Raw genomic sequence first — 18,150 nt, 5'->3', positions numbered from 1 at the left:
TGAATGCATTGTCTCTGCAGTTGGCCCACTCCTCCCCGCTGCAACCCCGGACAACCACTGATCTGCCTTCTCTCATTGTAGATTAGTTTGCATTTTCTAAAATTCTGTCTAAGTGAAATCATGCTGTGTGTATTCTTACTTTCCGGGCTTCTCCCACCAAGCACAATTATTTGGAGATTCATCTGTGTTGCTGTGTGTATCTAGAGTTCACGCCTTTTCATTACTAATAAGTATTCCACTGTATGTCTAGACCACGTTTGGTTGGTTCATTAGTCTGTGGATTGGGTTGTTCCAGTTTTTGGCTGTTGTGAACAGTGCTGCTATGAACATTCGTGTGTGTGTGTGTGTCTTTGTGTCTTTGTGTCTTTGTGTGGATGTGTGTTTTAAATCTCTTGGATAATCTCCTAAAAGTGGAACAGCTGGGTCATGTGGTGTATCTCTCATTTAGGTATTTTTTCATTTCTTTCAGCAATATTTTGTCATTTCAATATACAGGTCTTTCACATCTTATGTCAGATTTATCCCTAGTGTTTCATATTTTTAAAACAGCTTACTGGGCTTCCTTGGTGGCGCAGTGGCTGAGAGTCCGCCTGCCAATGCAGGGGACACGGGTTCGTGCCCCGGTCCGGGAAGATCCCACATACCACGGAGTGGCTGGGCCCGTGAGCCATGGCCACTGAGCCTGCATGTCCGGAGCCTGTGCTCTGCAATGGGAGAGGCCACAACAGTGAGAGGCCGCATACCGCAAAAAAAACCAAAACAAAACAAAAAAACCCCCCAGCTTTACTGAGGTACAAGTCACACACCATACAGATCATTCATTTAAACTGCCTATTTCAGTGGATTTTATATTCACAGTTGTGCAACCATCACCACCACCAATTTCAGAACATCTCATCACCCCCAGGTACTCTGTACCCACTGGTAGTCACCTGTCTCCCTCCCCTCCTCAGCACCAGGCTACCACTAGTTTCCTTTCCGCCTCTATGGACTGGCCTGTGTTCTGGATGTTTCATAGAAACGTGTGGTTTTACTCTCCCTCAGCATGATGTTTTTAGTGTTCATCTGTGATACAGCGTGTGTTAGTACTTCGTTCCTTTTTTAGGGCTGAATAGTGTGGATGAACCACATTTTGTTTATCCACTTGTCCGCTGGTGGATGTTTGGGTTATTTCTGCTTGGGGCAGTTATGAATAATGCTGCTCTGAACATTCCTGCAGGTTTTGTATGGATGTGTGCTTTTATTTCCCTTGGGCAGATTCCCAGGAGTGGAATTGCTGGGTGATAGGGTAGCTCAAGGTTTAACCTTTTGAGGAGCTGCCAGACTATTTTCCAAAGTGTCTGCACCATTTTATATTCCCACTAGGAAGTGTGGGGTTCGAATTTCTCCACATCCTCGCCAGCACCCATTACTGACTTTTCTATCGTAGCCCATCCTAAGTAGGTGGGAAGTAAGTGGTATCTCATTGTGGTTGACTTATATTTCCCTCATGGTTAATGGAGCATCTTTTCATGTGTTTATTGGCCATTTCTGTATTTATGGAGAAATGTCTATTTAGAACCTTTGCCCACTTTTAGATTCGGTTGTCTTTTCATTATTGAGTTACGAGAATACACACACACGTATATTCTGGATATTAGATCCGTATCAGATGCATAATTCTCAATTACTTTCTCCCATCCTAGGGGTTATCTTGTCACTTTCTTGATGGTGTCCTTTGCAGCACAAAAGTGTTTAATTTTGATGAAGTCAGTTGATCTGTTGTTTCTTGTGCTTTTGGTGTCACATCCAAGAAACAGCCGATCCAAGGTCACAAAGACTTAGGCCTGTTTTCTTCTGAGAGCCTCACAGCTTCAGTTCTTACATTTAGGCCTTTGGTACATTGTGGATTAACGTGCAGACGTGGTGAGGTCATTACCTCCGGGTTTGAGACATGCACCTTTCCATGTCACGGTCCCCCTTCAGGTGACACTCTCCCACCAGTCACGTTCCACTTCTACATGTTACAAACCCCACAGCACATTGTACAATTTTTGTTTAAACAGTGATCTTTTTTTTTTTATACTGATTATTTTTTTGTTGTTTTTATTTTTATATATTTATTTATTTGGTTGCGCTGGGTCTTAGTTGTGGCAGGAGGGCTCCTTAGTTGTGGCTCGCTGGCTCCCTAGTTGTGGCATGCAAACTCTTAGTTGCGGCATGCACGTGGGATCTAGTTCCCCAACCAGGGAACGAACCTGGGCCCCCTGCATTGGGAGCGCAGAGTCTTAACCACCGCGCCACCAGGGAAGTCCCTAAATAGTGACCTTCTGAAGAGATTTCAGTGATAAGGAAAAAGCTAACACATCTGCCCATGTGGTTGTCATTTCTGGGGCTTCCGTTCCTTTCTGTGGATCTGAATTTCCACCCGGCATCATTTTCCTCCTACTGGAAGGACGTCCGTGAACATTTCTTGTCGTGTGGCTCTAGGGGTTATAAATTCTTTCAGCTTTTGTGAGTCTGAAGACATCTTTACTCTGCCTTCATTTTAAAAAGATATTTTCTCTGAGTATAGGATTCAAGGGAACAGTACAGCCGGCCCTCTGTATCCACAGGCTCCACATTCACAGATTCAACCAACCACAGATCAAAAAAATATTTTTTAAAAAATTCCAGAAAATTCCAAAAAGCAAAACTTGAACTTGCCGCATACTGGCAACTATTTATCATTTACACTGTATTTACAACTACTTACACAGTGTTAACGTTGTATTAGGTGTTATAATCTAGAGATGATTTAAGGTAAAGGTTACTGCAGGTGCTGCACCGTTTTCTATAAGGGACTTGAGCATCTGGCAGCTCTGGGTTGTCCCAGAGCTCATGAGAGCTCTTGCCATTGTGGATAGTTTCTATTCCTGTTTTCAAATTCACTAATAAAAGAGTGTGCGACGTCTACTCGACCATGAACCCCACTCAGTGCAGTATTCATCCCTACAGTTCAACTTGGGTCCTTTTTTCTATCTTCCATGTTACTTCTTGACTTTTTGAACATGTGGAATACAGTTAAAACACCTGTTTTACTTTTTTTCCCACTAATTCTGACGTTGGTGTCAGTTCTTGGTCAGTTTCCATTGACTATTTTTCTCTTTAAGGGCTGTATTTTCCTGCTTCTTGGCGTGCCTGGTAATTTTTGTTTGAGTGCCAGACACTTTGGACTTTACCTTGCTGGTTTCTGGATATTTTTATCTTCCTAGAAATATTTCTGAGCACGTTCTGGGATGTAGCTGCAGACAGTTTGATCTTTTTGAGACTTCTGCTTAAGATTTGTTAGGTGCTCTGGTGCTGTGCCCAGTCTGGGGCTAATTATTCTCAACTGCTGAGGCATGACCTTCCTAATGCTTACCCAGTGCTCCAGGAGTTAACGTTTCTCCAGGCTGGCTTCTGGGAGCAGCACTGTCCCGGCCTTAGGTACTTTCCCCTCTCTCTCCTCTGTCCCAGGAACTCTCAGCCCGAGAGCCTGCTGGGCCCCCTCCATGCTGTGTCCTGCAGACTCTCTGGTTGCGGGGCTCACCTCGTCCCTTTCCTGTCTCTCAGAGATCGCTGGCCTTTGTTTTCGTTTATTCAGTTTCTTGAAACCATTATTTCACGTATTTTGTCAGGATTTTTGGTTATTTTGAGCAGGAGGCTAACTCTGGTCCCTGTTGCTCCGTCCTGATCAGACCTGGGAGCCGGGCGTTGGTATGTCTCAGGTGTCCCCTTGGCCGGAGACTTCAGATCAAGCACTGGGATCCCATCTTGATTCAGTTGAATGAAATGGTTTTGTTAATGAAGACTTCTAAAATTTGTTTCTAATCTTGGTAGCTGGTAGCCATGAATCAAGCATGTTCTGTAGTGTTTCAAACACTCGTGGGCTCGTGACATACAAGTGGGGCGTGCCCTCGGGGCCGTCACGGCCAGGGACCAGGGCGGGCTGATGCAGTGCCACAGGCGAGCCAGCAGGAAGCCCGTGATTAGTCCTGGCCTCAGAACCTGGGGCTTGTGGCTGGGGGAGCCTGCTGATAGCTGGGGGCTCCAGGCAGGGGTACAGTTTGGAGCCCTGGTCTTGGGGCCTGGCTGACCTGAACCTGCCATTTGACCTCCGAGCTTCCATTTCCTCACCCTGAGAGGAGGCAGCAAACGTCCACCTGGGGGCTCTGACCAGCGTGGACCGAGGGCCACCCCACATGGTGTCTGGGGAAGAGAGGAGTAAGGGAGGGCCTGGGGAGCGAGCCGGGGGCCTCCCTGTGATGCCTCCAGGGAGTGTGCTTGGGGTGGGCCCTGGGCCTGTGCTGGACCTGCAACCAGGTTGCGGGGCCGGGGGGGGGGGGGCGCATCCCAGCACTGCTCTGGTGGGTGGTGCAGAGCCTGCGGTCAGGAAGAGGTCGGGGTGCTCATCTAGGGGCAGCATAGCTGGGAGCAGAGGCAGTGGGAGACCCGGCTGCATAGCTCATGGGCGGCTGCTGGCCTGGTCCTTCCCCAGCCTCCTCTGGGCCTCATGGGCTCCTGGGGTCCCCGACCCTGAATCAGTCCCTGGTTGTACTCACCTGCCTGTTTCTCTGGTCCTTCCAGCCGCTCAGCTGGGGAAGAAGGTGGCCGTGGTGGACTATGTGGAGCCTTCCCCCCGAGGTAGGCAGCCCCTGCCGGGAGCCACGTGTCCTGGGGAAGGTGGGGGGTCACATACAGAGGGTGGCTGAGCCCTGGACTGCTGCCCAGTCTCCGGACAGCATCCTGCTTCTCGGGGAAGCTGCCATCACTGTAGGTTCCTCATCCTCCTCATTTAAACCAAGTCTGAATGCAACCGCAGCCGGCGCGTCCACACGGCAGGTTCACCTGGGCCGCGTTGGAGTTAAAGCAACTAAAAGGAATTGGAAACAGCTATAGAACAGGGCTGGCCTGGCTCACCTGAACCCTGTGTGCTCTTCCCACCTCCCCAGGCACCCGGTGGGGCCTTGGCGGCACCTGCGTGAACGTCGGCTGCATCCCCAAGAAGCTGATGCACCAGGCGGCGCTGCTAGGGGGCATGATCCACGACGCCTCCCACTACGGCTGGAAGGTGGCCCAGCCCCCGCACGACTGGTGAGGGCGCGTGGGGGACGGCCGATCCCATCAGCCTCGCAGGAGCTGTGGGCGCAATTCTCACCTGGGGGCACCTCTGGGCCCCCAGCAGTGGGCAAAGTCTAGAGACGTTTTTGGTGATCTCCACAGTGGGGGCTGCACATCCCCTGGGTGGAGCCTGAGACGCTGCCACTTGCCCCACGGCGCCCAGGACACCCCTGGAAGGACGCTCGGCCCAAAGGCTGCAGTGCTTCAGGCCTGGCGGGTGGCGCATGGTCCGCTTGGAGCCCCTCGGTCTGAAGCCCCAAACCTGGCCCGGGAGCGGCAGCCGTGGGGACAGACATCACCTTTACCACCTTGAGAAACCCCTCTGCCTCTGGGCATTTCTGTTAAGGGCTGTTTGCCTCTAATAATCTGTGGCGGGACCCGCAGCTGACACTTGTGTGGTGGCTTTAAGCATCGTGCTTTGTGTCAACAGGAGGAAAATGGCAGAAGCCGTTCAAAACCACGTGAAGTCCCTGAACTGGGGGCACCGGGTCCAGCTGCAGGACAGGTACTGACGCCGCACTATGCTCTGGGCGGGTCCTGGGGCACGTGAGGACTCCCCAGGAGGAGGAGGCGTGAGACCCGGGTTAGAAAGCCTGGCCACCCTCGCCCCTCGCAGTGCCTGTTATCCTCACTGTCCCCTCCCTGCTGGGCACCCCCCTCACCAGCAGGAGGTCCATGGGTGTTTTGGGGGGAGGGTAACTGGGTGCATGTGGGGGCCTCCCCTTCCTGGTGGAGGGTGTCCAGGTGACAGGACTGACCTCGGGGGAGGCCCGGCCACCTCCGTCCTCACACACCAGGGCTGAGCTTGGGCCCTTAAGACGCCCCTGCATGGCAGCTGTGGTCACCACGTACCGAGGAACCCTGGGGAGACAGCAGCCGCGCCCCATGCTTCCCAGTGCGGGTCCGCACACTCCTTTTGCCCCTCGTGAGCCGTGGGTGGCCCGAGCTCACATTGTAGCCATCTGCCTAGTGCTCCCTATTTAATCCTGAGGTGATGCCTCATTTGCAGAGGAAATGTTTGAACATCCTATTTTTATTTTGCAGAAAAGTGAAGTACTTTAACTTCAAGGCCAGCTTTGTCAACCCACACATGGTTTGTGGTGTCTCAAAAGGTGGGGAAGAGGTGAGCGCCCTCCTCCCAGGGCCCCTGGGGCAGCACGGGCCAGTCCGTGGGTCAGTCTGTGGCCCAGGCGGGTGGACCTCAGCTCTGCTCGGTCTCAGTGCTGTCCTTGGAGATCAGCGCTGCTGGGATTGATACGACGTTCCTCTGGGCTGAGGCCAGTCTAATTCTTTGTGAAGGAGGAAGTGACCACGCCAGGCTGCCCGCTGCTCGGGCGGCTGCAACCCTGCAGGGGTTTGCGGGGATTCCAGGAGACCTTACCACCCGTGCAGTGCTGTGTAAACTGTGAAGTGCTTGGACTTAGAGGCTCTCCTGCCAGTGTCTGGGGCTGCTGCCACAGGGTCCACACTGCAGGGCAGAGGCGGTGATGGGGAAGCTGGTGGAGCCCTCGAATGGGGACTGCAGGTGACCTGGGTGACTGTGGCTTTCTCGGTTTCTTCTCAGACTCTGCTTTCGGCCGACCACATTGTCATCGCCACCGGAGGGCGGCCGAGGTACCCCACGCACGTGAGTGTCCTCAGGAGCCCCCACCCCCCACCCCGTTCATGGTCTGGTGACATGCACCTCCCACTCGCCCCTGTCCTCCAAGTGGCCCTGTGCTCACAGCTGTCACTTTCCACTGCCCGTGCTCTCGAGTGCCCTCTGCTGAGCCAGGTTCCCACATCCCCACTTGGCTGAGTCCCGAGAGCAGCTCAGCTGCTGGGCCGGCCCCCGCCTGCCCTCTTCCTGTCCCCACATCACTTCTCCTCTATCTCCCTTGTTGATTCCTCCTTTTTAGCCTCAGAATGTTGGAGCCTTTGGGACTTAAGCCTGGTTCCTCCTCCCCCAAACCCAAATCTTGTTCTTTAGTTGATGTGAAACTCACATACCATAAAATGCACCCTTTCAAAGGGTACAGTCCAGTGAGTTCCAGTTTATTCAGAGTCGTTCACCCGTCGGTCCCACTACTGAATCTCAGAATGTTTCATTCGCCCAGAACGAAACCCCGGCCCCATCAGCCGTCGCTCCTGCCCCCCTCCCCCAGCCCCAGCAGCCTGCTCTCTGTCTCTGTGGATTTGCCTGTTCTGGACGTTTCACATCAGTGGGATGAGATGCATGGCCTCTTTGACCAGCTTACGGCTGAGTGATGTTCCGCGGTGGGTGTGACATTCTGTTGTCCGCTTGCGTGGTGGACCTCTGGGTTGTTTCCACTTTGTTATGAGTGATGCTGCTGGGAGCCCATGTGGATGCGACTTGTCCCTTCTCCTGGGCAGACACCTGGGGGTGGAGGTCCCAGGCCCCCGGGGCGGGGGGGCAGCCTCACCGTTTACATCCCCACCTGCAGTGTGTGGGGTTCATCCTTTTTGGTTTCTTCTCGTGTCTTGTGATGTTTTACTGAAAAGTGATCATTTCAAACAAAATGACATGTTCACTCTGGAAGCTAGGATCTCCCTCCACTTTGGGATTTCGTTTATTGCTGCTTGTCTGTTGGGTGATTTTTCTGGACCGATTTTGTAAACTTTTTATTCTGTGTCCTGTGAGGCTACTGAGGTCTCTGCTCAGTGGCCAGCTAGTGACTGGGCAGAGATGTGCTTAAACACCAGACCCAGGAAGTCTCCCCGTCTTTGCGAGGCTCCCCACCCTCAGTGCTCAGCCTGGTGGGGGGCGCTCTGCCTTCGCCCCCACCACCTGCTTCTGCGGGGCCTGGAGGCCAGTGCTCAAGGCCGCCCCAGACCCAGACATAGGCCCAGACAGGTGGATGGGGAGGACCAAGGGCGTGGTTCTGCCTCCTTGCAGACTCTTAAATCTGAACCTCCGTCCAGTTCTGTGCTTCCACTGGAAACAGGAGCTGGGAGGGTGCCAAGGCAAGTGCCCACTCCAGTCCTCAGACCGCGACGTTGCCCCTGCCGCTGTCAGCCCAGCAAGAGCAGCCTCCAGAGGGGACCAGACAGCTGTGCCAGGTGGCCCTGGGCAGGATGTGTGGCTCCGTAGGAGGGGAGGGCTCTTGTTCCAGTAGCCACACAGACAGGGGCCAAGTGGTGACCATTAGTGATCCTTCACAGCTGGGCCCACATTGGCTCCACTCAAAGCCCCTGATGGTCGAGGTCAGTTCCTGGGACCCAGAGATCAGCTCAGCTCCACCCTGCACGTGGCTGCCAGAGTGCCTGCGAGGAGACTGGCCCGGCCTCTTCCTGCTGTCCGCTTGCCTGAGGGGCGGTGGGGCGGTGGGGGGTGGGTGAAGTGGGAGCCTCGGGTCCTGCGGAAGCCGCTCAGTGGCCACTCTGCTCTTGGCTGCCCGCCCCGGAGCCTGCCAACACTTGTTGTGTTTTAGTCCCTTTGATATCCAGACCTTTCGATCTTCTTGAGCAAACTTAAGAAATTCCTGACTTTATTTTTTTTGCCAATTGGAACCGTAAACTGTTTGAAATCCGTTTCCTCTCTCCCAGCACATCTGACTCTCAGAGGCCATAGAGAGGACGTGTCCTGTGTCCCCCACCTGCTGGGGTATGGGGTGACCTGGACAACTCCCGGGCACAGGGCCCACCATGCTGTCCCTCAAGGGCCCCTGGTTGGTCGCATCCAGCCTCCAGCCTGGCGCCCTGGGAGCCGGCCCACCCCGCTTCACCCCTTGCTCCCCACAGCCCTGGGTCTGGATCTGGGGGGAGTCCTGGAGAGCGAGAGGAAGGAGCCGCTGCCCCGGGCCCCCAAGGGAGTGGCCGTATCCCCTGTCCCAGAGGCCGCACCCGAGGAGGTGCAGCCACATGTGGGCAGGTGGTTCTGGCCCAGTTGTGTCTACAAACTGGGCGTCCTCAGAGGGAGCCCCGGGGGCAGGCGGGGACGCGGGCCTCACATTGACCCTTTTCCCAGATAGATCGAAGGTGCCTTGGAATACGGGATTACGAGTGATGACATCTTCTGGCTGAAGGAGTCCCCTGGAAAAACGTAAGGCCTGGGGGTGCCCAAGGGGCCCCACTCCCCTGTGCACACAGCCAGGCGGGGAGCACATGCTGCTGCCCCTCTGTAACGCATTCTTTCCCACCTCCCTGAGGGAAGGGCAAAAAGCCTGGCCCTGTGCCCATTTGGGGCTGACACTCTCCCAGGACTGAGTCACAGTGCGTGGCCGTTATTGTCTGGGGCGCAGGTTTTCACCAGGGTTCCCAGGAGCCGCAGGTCCCAGTGGGTCCTCAGGGCCATCTGGGTATGCAGGTAGGTGGGTGGGCCCTGGGGGAAAGCCCTGGTCCCCCTCCGGCTCCAATCGAACGTCCCCGTTTTCATCTGTTTGTCACCTGGGCTTCCCTGAAATCAGCAAAGGCTCGGGCTGCCAGAAACCAGAGCCCAGCTGTGAAGCCAGGCCCGCAGCGTGACTGGCACCCCCGTGGCCAAGGGCTGGGTTCACTCCTGGCATGGGGTCCGGGTCTGGGTGCTGCTGCCAGGGCACTGAGGAGACCTCATGCTCTCAGGGACCATAGAGGCCACCAGAGGGCGACAGAGGCTCGGCCGTCACAGTGCTGGGCTGCTGGGGACCAGCTGCCGATGGCCCGAGGGCATGCCCCAGGGTGGGCAGGCGTGTGCAAGGGTGCATGTGTCAGCATGGGTGAGGGCATGTATGTGTACATGTGAGCACGTGTGTGAAAGCGTGAGCACACGTGTGAGAGCTTGCGCGTGTGCTCGTGCCGCGCTCTGCTTGTCCCTGCTATCCCAGCCTCACGAGGTGTCCTTTTTCAGGGCTGGGCACGGCCCCTGGCATGGGGGTGGCTTGGTGTGACCTCCCACCACTCGCGGCCACCTCTTTGTGAAAGGCTGCCGTGAAAACCCCGACGTGCGTCTTTTTGTTGTCTCAGTGTTTCTTATGTGTCGTGTGCGCGGTCAGGACTGTGTCCACAGTAGAGAACTGCGGTCCCGGCTGGGCGCCTGTGCTGCTCTCCCTGCCTGATGCTGCCTCGGCATTTCCATGGGGCCTGAAGGGAAGGGAGCCTCTCCTGCTCCCTGTGGGGGGGTGGAGGGAGCACAGCCACTTCCATCTGCGGTCAGGCTCCTGGCCCTGGCCACCGCCTCGCCTCCCACAGGGCCCCCAGGCTGTGGTTGGTGCTTCGACCTGGCAATAGTTGTTAATTTTTCTGATGTCACATTTATCACGTTTTCTCTTTACGCCATAGTATCTGGGTTATTTGTTGTTTTGTCTCTGACTAGTAGGTTAAATGTGTCCTGGTTTCATTTGCATTTGCTATTATGTGGTCTTTTGTGTAATTATTGGCCGTTTAAAATTGAGTGTGTAAGTTGTGAGTGTGTGTCTGTGAGTGAGCGTGTGTCTATGTCTGTGAGTGTGAGTGTGTGTGGCTGTGAATGGGGGCTGCTCGCTCCTGGGCCTTCTCTCTGGCTTTTCTCTTTCTTATCTTCCCGCGGGTTTGCTGTCAGGGCTGAGATCCCGTGTTGTTTACAATTGCAGATTTTCTCAGCTTGTCCTTTTAACTCATGTAACATACAAATGTGACATACAAATGTTTCGGTCTTATTTTTTTTAAGTATAGCTTAGGCTCTTTTACACTTAATGGCTGTTAGATTTATTGCATGTTCAGGAGGGCCTTTCCCCACCAAAATCTTTTTTGACAAAAGCCCTGGATTTCCTGTGGGTCCCAGGGCCTTGGGGCGTCTGCAGCACATCTGTGGCAGAGATGGGGTCCCATGCGTCCACCACCAGCCCCTCCCACCAGCCTGGAAGCTCCTCCAAGCAGAGCCCAGTCCTGCTCTGGCCCTGATTTGGGGTCCCTACCGTTGCGCAAGTGCCCAGTGTGGTCTTCAGACCTGCGTAGTTTTCTTGCGCATTGATTTCTCTGGGTCACTGAGGCACTTTGCCAGCCTCTCCGAGGTGGACTGTGGAGACCGTAGTGCCGATGGCCTTCAACCTGCGGCCGCCTGGACACTGGCTCCCCGCTCAGTGCTTCTGGCCTGGCCGAGGCCACCCGTGTGGCCCGGTAATCTCCGCCCATCACCGAAGGCCAGCAGTTTCTGAATCCTGGTCTTTTCTTAAATTAGTCCCTGTGTGTTTTATTTTCTCTTGTTTGCTATTTCCCCGTTACATTTTGAGAGCCAAGTCCACCTCCAGCGGGGCCGGTGTCTGGCGGCTCTCACTGCCCACTGCTCACTGGAGGCTGGTGTGCGGAGAGGCCGCACAGGCCGGAAGGAGGCCCGGGCGCAGGGGCCCCGCGCAGCTGCCCCCAGTGACCACGTGCTGGGGCAGCGGCCTGCGCGGCCAGGAAGACAGCCCCAGATATTGGGGTCAGGAAAGTGTTTATTTTCTTCAGAAAAAAAAAACGTTTAGAAGACTTTTTTTTAAAAAGCTCTTTCGTTTAGAAGGAATCTAGGTATGTTATTGTTTAAGGAAAAAAGTGTTTGCAATGTATCAGTCACCCGTTCCATTCTGAGCATGATTTATGTGAGGAAATGGTTTTTTTAAAAATTAAGCTGGAGATATATCCCTGTACGATGCTTCTGTGAAACGCAGCTTTTGTGCGGAGCTGTGGATGCAAGTTGTAACAGTGTGATACGGGAGTCAGTGTTTACTCCTTACATTCCTGCCCGCAGTCAAAATAAGCCCGAGGGTCTACAGTAGCATTTCTGTATTTTATCAGCTTGGGCTGGGCCGGGGGGGCCTCTGCTCACACTCTGAGGGGCTGTTTCTGCCAGATTTATTTGCCTTATAAATATTCCCCGTGTTTATTTTAACTCGCCTTTAAAATGGAGCTGAAATGAATATGGACCCGAGGGCTGCCCCCGGCCCTGGAGGCCTCCCGAAGCCGGCCAGGACCTTCCCACTTGGCCCCGGCCAGGAGGCCAGCCGGCGGCTGAGGGTGCCCAGTGTGCCTGGCCTCGGCCTGCAGCGGTGGAACCTCCACTAGCCGGCTCCCAAGGGCCCATGGGCTCCGTGGCGTCCTGTCTTCCTCCCCATGATAGGGTGCGGGCCGCGGCTGGCGGCTCAGGGGCATCTGCATGAGGCTGGGTGGCCAGCAGCTCAGGCCTGGAGAGCCGGCCCTCAGCCTCCGCTGTTGCCCCACCCGCCTTTGCCCCCGAGGGTCTTGGTGCTTTCTGGACATCCTGTGTCCAGCTGCTCCTGGGGGCCCCGAGCTCTGTGGCCCCAGCATTTCCTGTGCTGGCGGGACAGCTGCAGGGCCCCCACGCTGTGTGGGTGCACCCCCGGGGAGCGGATTGGGGCCTTCAGACTCAAGAGGCAGGTGGAGAGCTCTTTAAGCTGGGGCTCCAAGGCCTGAAGGAAGGCTTTGTTTCTGCTTCCTCCCCCTTCAGACTTTAAGGAAAGAGCCAGCCCTGTGATCAGGCTAATCCCACGGCAGTTACACCTTGGAGTACAGTGTTTGCAGCACCAAAGGGCACACAGGGGGGCTCCCCGAACACACACACAGCTGAGTGGGACTCTGGTGCAGGTGGAGCCCCCGTGGGGTGTCCTGCTGCAGTGTGAGGCCGTGTGTCCAGTCCTCAGAGGCCCCGCCGCCCCAGGTCCTCCCTTTGCCGGCAGGGCCTGCCGTGGGCACTGTGCCTTGGCACCAGCCTCAGCCCCACCCAGGCTGGGGTCTCCTAGGTGGCCGGCAAAGCCCATCTGCAGCTTCAAACCTGCCAATAAAAACGCAGCGTCCCTTCAGGGCTGCCTGCACCCCACCTGCAGGCGCCAGCTCCGTTTTTGCTGTTTTCTTACTCCAGTCCATTTGAAGGGAGTTCTCTGGTTGAGACCTTGAATCCTGCATTTTTCGAAGAATAATACTTATTTGATGAATTGGGGGCAGGGTGGAGTGAAAACCAACACTGTTGACCGTCTTTCCTCTTGGAGACAAGATGAGGCCCAAGGTGACCATCAGGGCCAGTGGATGCCTGCCCGCTCTGAGGTTTCAGCCACCCATGCTTGGTCAAGGACGCCCACTGAGGCCTGGCCTGGCTGGTGCCTATCCCCCAGATGTGCCCTCTGTTGGCGGCTCGGAACCAGTAGCCTGGGGCTGGGGGTACCATGACCTGGAGGTGGGAGTGGGGGGCCCACCCCGCCTCCCTACCCTGCTCCCTGCAGGGCTTGAGGAGGTGCCCAGGGGCTGCAGGAACAAAACGCTTTTGCCAAAATCAGGAGACCATGTTGCTGCCTTGCCTGAAGCTGGGCTGTGGGCTTCAGGCTGTAGCCACCGCCCCCCCCCCCCAAGAGGGTCTGCTCTACGGAGACAGGAAGGCTCGGACGAGCAGGACAGCCCAGCAGGCGGGCAGTGGGCTCCCCGGCACCTGCATGTCACGGTTGCCCAGGCCATGGCCACCCTGAGTGGGAGCACAGGGCACTGTGAGGTCCACACAGATGCTCTTCATTGGTCCTTGCATTGGGGCAGGATGTTCAAAGCAGCTCAAGCCTGTTTGCATTTTAAGTAACTCGTAGTTTCATATTTTAAAGAAAGGCTTGTCCCCTCCCCCATACATGTTGAGACTGAGGGAGGGCAGATTGTGTAACGTTGAGCGTACCCACACGTAGACATGTGCATTGTGCCTATGTGTGTGTGCCTCACACGCTGAGCTCTCCCCACTCACCCTGCACAGGATGCCAGCACTCCTGTCCCAGCTCCTGAGAGGAAGCCGTATGCCAGTTGCTTCCCGCAGGGCACTGGCAACAGTATTCCCAGAGATGTGCTGCTGTTTGAAATGGAATTATATCATTAGTACCTGCTGGGATCAGAGCTGACACTTGCTTATCCATCCTTGCATCACCTCCTCTCGTTCAAAGGCTGAGGGGTGATCTGACAAGCCCACCCACACGCCGCCCGGGCTGGGAGTCTCCACTCTGTGTTCAGTTCTGTTCATGTGTACACGTGTGCAAGTGTGTGTGTGTGTGTGTGCACGTGTATGCATGCAGAGTGTGTGCAGCTGAATAACAGGAGAGGATCTGCTGGGTCCCAGCATCCTGTGTCCCTCTCCCTGGCTGCCCTTGCTCAGGGAGCTGACTCTCCCAGCCACAGGCCTGTGTGCAGTGGGGCTGGGTGGGCATGGGGTGGGCCGTCTGCCTGGGCCCCGTGGTCCCAGAGTGTTCTGCCCACAGACAGGGCTTCCAGGAGCCGCCCCACGTCTGGCGCCTCCCCGTCTGTTTCCAGCCTGGCTGCAGGAGGTCCGGAGGAACCCAAGGCAGAACTTTCCTTAGGAGAGAAGGAAAATCCTCCTGCTTCTTCTGACTGGGCTTCGTCCATGTTTGTCCCGCCTCCAGTCCCATCCCTGGGACGTGCTGTTTTGTCCCTGGCCACTAATTCCTTCGCCACCAGGCAATTTCCCAAACCAGCAGCTCTGTTTGTCATTCACAGCTGGAGCTCTGGGAAGTGGGTTTTGTACATTGGGACAGCCTGTTTGAACAGTTAGCCGCAGGGACTCCGCAATAGTGACATGTCAGCTGACAGGCGCCCTGCATGAAGGCTGCAGGGCCCCGTCCCCCTCAGAGCCCCACCAGGGACGGCTGCGTGCATCATGGCAGCCACGTGTGAGACTCAATTTCTCTCTCTCTGTCCATCTCTCTTACAGGTTGGTGGTTGGGGCCAGCTGTATCCTTTGCTGCGTGCAGGTGACAGACAGATAGACAGCTGTGTTCACCATCCTGAGAGTGGAAGCTTGGGCCCCAGGCCCACCTCCCCCCGTCACTGCACTCTCTCCCATGGGGCTTGCCCTCTGCCACCTGGAACCAGGCACTTACAGGCACTTACAGGCCCACTCAGGGCGGATGACCTGTGCTCGAGGGACAATTTGAGGTTGACCTTTGAGGCTGGGGCTTCCTGGAGGCTCTTCCTGAGTCACTCGCTGGCTGGGCAGCTGGACACAGCCGTGAGGCAGACGGTCCTCCCTGGAGAGCAGCCCCACTCAGGCCGGTTCCTTAAGAGGGAGCAGTAACACCAGGGAGGGTGGAGGGTGTGTCTGCAGGAAGATGGAGACACTGAGGTCTGGGCACGTCTCCTGTCCTTCACCACACAGGCCCCTTGGTTAACCTCCAGGGAGTCTGGACAGAGGCCCCGTGGAGGCAGAACCCGCCTGGCCTGTGGGTGCTGAAGGGAGCCTCCACCTTGCCCTGGACGTGTGTTTGAGAGATGGGGGCGGTGGGGAGAGTGTCTCTGTGGCCAGTGTTGGAGACTCTTCTGGGCTGCTGGGGACTGGTGGAGACGGGGGCTGATGGCGGGGGCACTGGGGGTCTTGCTGCCTAGCTTCCGTTAGCGTTCCTTAGCCTGCTCTGGCAGACGTGGCCCTGGAGTGTGCTGGCTTCCTCACTGGGCTCGGCCTGGATACCACTGTCATGATACGCAGTGTCCCTCTCCGGGCCTTCGACCAGGTAATGCCGGGCTGGTGTCCCCTCCACCTGTGGCCCCTCTGGGCAGGTGCAGGTGTGGGCTGGGAGCGAGGTCTCAGTCTTTAGAAACTGGCCCTTGAGTCGAATGAGGAGATTGTTGGCAAAATAAACACCTGCCAGCGTATTGCAGCAAGGGTCAGCACGTGGGGAGCGTGGCAGGGACCAGAGGGACACTGTGGGCACGCTGGCCAGCTCACGGGCCGTGAGGTCAGGTCACCCAATAGTAAGCGGCCGGTGGGCAGAAGTGCTGTCCTGGCTTCCTCGCTGAGCCCCCTGAGGTCTGAGGAGCTCCACTATCCAAGGGTAGCATGGACAGGGAGCAGGCGGCAGCTGGTGAGGCCCTGGGTGACCGTCACGGGAGATGGTGGCCCGGCCACCATGGACTGGAAAGACGTGATGAGCCAGGCCACTGCAGCCTCGCCACCTCCCCGTCCACCACACGGGGCAGCACCGGCCCTGGGGCGCAGACTCTCTCCCTGATGGTGGACGTGCCCACATAATGAGCGCGTGGAGTTTTTTTTAAACCAAAAACCCTCCGAGGAGATGTCACTTTAAAATCCAGGTCTGGGTTGTCATTGTCAAGACACCAGGCTCCCCGTGCCCTGCAGAGATGGGCACTGTCCATTGCACAGCTCTGGGGCAGTGCACCCCTCGGTCCTGTCACCTGCTCAGTACCCACGCCCGAGCACCTGTCACGGGGACACATGTCCAGGGAAGGCCTCGAGCCTCATGCTAGACGCAGGTGGAGATGGGGCCCAAGAGGCAGAGGCCCGCAGGGACGTGGAGAAGGGGGCCGATGAGGCTGAGCTGGAGAGCCCTGTTGGCGGGTGGTCATGGTAGCAGGAGAGGGAGAATCTGCATGTGGCTGGCACACAGAGACAGTGGGGTCACCAGGCTGGAGTCGGGGGAGCAGGGGGAGAGCAGGCTCCAGGTGAGGCCTTGTAGCCTGCCCACCTGTTCCTGGGGCACAGACAAAGCTCCTCATGCTGGGGTGGCCCCTGAGTCAGGGGAGTTAAACAGTGACTTGTATTTTCTCCTGATGGCTTGTTCAAGCCCCCACCGTGGCCCTGGGGGCACAGCTGCCTGGGCTGGGAGGGAGGAACCCCCTGCAGCGCCTCCTCATGCCATGCCACCTCCCTAGCAGTTCTTGGTGGGAAGCGGAGGTGCCCACCTCCACTCCCAGCTACCCCACTGCTGACCCCAGCCGGGGGGCCAGGCAGGCAGAGCCTGGGAGAAGGGTGCGTCTCTGCCATTTCAGTGAAGACTCAGTTAACTAACATCTAAAGAGAGTCCAGAGATCACATGCACCCTAATCGAGGGGCTTGGGTCCTCAGATTTGGAGGGGGTCGGGGCGCCAAAGGCTCTCCGGGCTCGGCCCTCAGCTCCGTGGAAAGCAGGGCACTCGGAGTGGGGCGGCCTGTGTGAGGCATCCTGGAAGAAGGCGTGGGGCCCTGACCTCTTCCATTGGACAGACTCCCCTGGGGCCCCAGGCCTTTTCAGGCTGTAGGCCCAGGTCCTCTCCACAGGCCTCAGCAGTGACACTCCCACTGCTGCCCGATCCTCAAGGCATGTCCTCTTGTGCTTTGCAGCAAATGGCTTCCTTGGTCATAGAGCACATGGCTGTTCATGGCACCCGAATCCTGAGGGGCTGCACCCCCTTGAGGGTGGAGAGGCTCTCAGACGGGCGACTCCAGGTCACCTGGGTGGACCTCGCCTCCGACAAGAAGGACACAGGCACCTTTGACACCGTCCTGTGGGCCGTAGGTAAGGATGCTCAGGACCCCGTGCTCCTACGCGCACTCGGGGACCAGGTGCTCCTATGCACACTCGGGGGACAAGGCGTACCGCCTTCCCCTCCATTGGGCATCTTGGCCCCCTTCTCGCCACTCCTGGCGCTCGTCACCCTGCTGGCTCTTGGGTGGGGGCTGGATAAAGGCCATGAGGCGGCCCTGACCAGCCTCGCTCCTCCTCCGTCCGAGCACACTGTGCTCTCCTGGTCTTTCTTCCCCAGTGCTCCTCGTACTGGAAATGAAAACCAAGGAAGAGCTGTGGATGGTGGGTCGCAGGCAGCTGGGTTTTCGTCGGGGAGACTAGTTAGTCCTATGGGCGGTTTATCGAGGCCTCGCGTACATTTCCTACTAACTTTAAACCTTGGTGTAGATGTGTTTTTTTAGTAAATTAGACTTGTTTTCCACCGTAGCTTCAAGATAGCTGTTTATAACATACAAACGATAACGGAGTTTTTACCTTTTTTTAACTGTTTTAACGTGTGAGTAACATAAAATTTACTATCTTGGGCTTCCCTGGTGGTGCAGTGGTTGAGAGTCCGCCTGCCGATGCAGGGGACATGGGTTTGTGCCCCAGTCTGGGAAGATCCCACGTGCCGCGGAGCGGCTGGGCCCGTGAGCCATGGCCGCTGAGCCTGCGCGTCCGGAGCCTGTGCTTCGCAATGGGAGAGGCCACAACAGTGAGAGGCCCGCGTACCGCAAAAAAAAAAAAAAAAAATTTACTATCTTAACCATTTTTAAGTGCTCAGTTCAGTGACATTAAGTACATTCACACACCACCCTCC

General features: G+C 56.4%; 1 protein-coding gene across 4 annotated transcripts in view; it reads left to right on the top strand.

The window, feature by feature from the left end:
• TXNRD2 (thioredoxin reductase 2) overlaps positions 1-18,150 on the top strand; it is a 34,520-nt gene that overhangs the window by 2,980 nt on the left and 13,390 nt on the right. For all 4 annotated transcript variants that reach the window (XM_060028572.1, XM_060028570.1, XM_060028571.1 and 1 more), the window contains exons 3-11: positions 4,588-4,644; positions 4,953-5,094; positions 5,552-5,626; positions 6,166-6,244; positions 6,686-6,748; positions 9,093-9,163; positions 14,765-14,784; positions 15,469-15,560; positions 17,168-17,342. In XM_060028572.1, coding sequence (XP_059884555.1) covers positions 4,588-4,644; positions 4,953-5,094; positions 5,552-5,626; positions 6,166-6,244; positions 6,686-6,748; positions 9,093-9,163; positions 14,765-14,784; positions 15,469-15,560; positions 17,168-17,342 — 774 coding nt within the window. The remainder of the gene's footprint in view (positions 1-4,587; positions 4,645-4,952; positions 5,095-5,551; positions 5,627-6,165; positions 6,245-6,685; positions 6,749-9,092; positions 9,164-14,764; positions 14,785-15,468; positions 15,561-17,167; positions 17,343-18,150) is intronic.

This window comes from Delphinus delphis, chromosome 13, assembly GCF_949987515.2.
Source record: "Delphinus delphis chromosome 13, mDelDel1.2, whole genome shotgun sequence".
Taxonomy (NCBI): Eukaryota; Metazoa; Chordata; class Mammalia; order Artiodactyla; family Delphinidae; genus Delphinus; species Delphinus delphis.
Note: the sequence above shows the minus strand (reverse complement) of the source record. Positions and strands in the feature narration are given on the sequence as shown.